General features: G+C 44.4%; 1 protein-coding gene across 1 annotated transcript in view; it reads right to left on the reverse strand.

Annotated features, from left to right (window-relative positions):
- Nucleotides 1-1103, reverse strand: part of LOC101851546 (hepatocyte growth factor receptor) — a gene marked incomplete at its 5' end in the record, with an annotated part of 23114 nt that overhangs the window by 12116 nt on the left and 9895 nt on the right. Inside the window, 1 exon segment of the mRNA XM_013090118.1 lies at nt 420-660. Within this exon segment, the coding sequence (XP_012945572.1) occupies nt 420-660 (241 nt within the window).

Raw genomic sequence — 1103 nt, forward strand, 5'->3', positions numbered from 1 at the left:
GAGAAAGAGAGAGAGAGAGAGAGAGAGAGAGGGGAGAGAGAGACGGAGAGAGACAGAGAGAGAGAGAGAGAGAGAGAGAGAGTGTTACGGAGCGGGTTGTCCCAGCACGTGAGACATGTATTTACTTGGCCTACTGTCCTGTCTTGTTGTGCGTTTGCGTGAGTGCACCTTTACGTCTAACTTTTGTAACGTTTACTGCCATTGTTAACGACCAAGAAAAATTTCTCCCTGCGAGATGAATAAAGATTGTCATTGTCATTGTCATATAACTCCACAACGTCAGCCAGCTGTTAAAATGTACGAAGCCAAAAATTCATACGAAATTTCATTGCCGTTTCTTTATAATCTGTGGTTTGGTGGCATGCGCTCAAGAAATATTTTGTTGCAATTCAGATTCTAAAAAGAGTCTTGCCAGCTACCTTTGGAGCTGCCCAGGTTGGAAAACGTCTCCGCCAGTTTCCTCTCTTTCTTGGCCTTAGCGTGGACTCGACAGCAAACGGCCACCAGCACAATCATGAGCAGGAGTATGCCGCCCCCTGCACCCAGGGCGATGATGGTCGGCTGGGTCAGGAAAGGCGACGAATCCAGCGGGACTTCCGTCTGGTTCCATCTAGGGCCCACCTGCACTTTCCCCTCTTTCTCGTAGTTGCCGATTTTAACCTGGGTCCGTGCGTTAAAAAAAAGAGAGCAAAAAATCTTTTTAAAAAAGTTTACTCCTTGTTGTGCCAGTTAGAACCTCTCCACGCGGCACTTTTTGAAGCGCTCAAGCAAAAAGAGGTGTGTTTGTGTGTGTGTGTGAGTGTATGTGTGTTTGTAAGTGTATGTGTCTATTACTATAATATGTGTTTGTGTTTGTAGGTATCTGTTACTATGTGTATGTGTGTGTGTGTGTGTGTGCGTGTGTGAGTGTATGTGTGTTTGTATGTGTACGTGTCTATTACTATGTGTGTTTGTGTTTGTGGGTATCTGTTACTATGTGTACGTGTGTGTGTGAGTCTGTGGTCAGCACAGCAGGGGGTTACTCATACAAAATGTGTTGATATGGATAAATATTTATCATTGTTTTTTTTTCTTTTACCTAAGATCAAGTTGTTCTCTCCCCC

The sequence above is a fragment of the Aplysia californica genome, unplaced genomic scaffold (genome assembly GCF_000002075.1).
Source record: "Aplysia californica isolate F4 #8 unplaced genomic scaffold, AplCal3.0 scaffold01148, whole genome shotgun sequence".
Lineage (NCBI taxonomy): Eukaryota > Metazoa > Mollusca > Gastropoda > Aplysiida > Aplysiidae > Aplysia > Aplysia californica.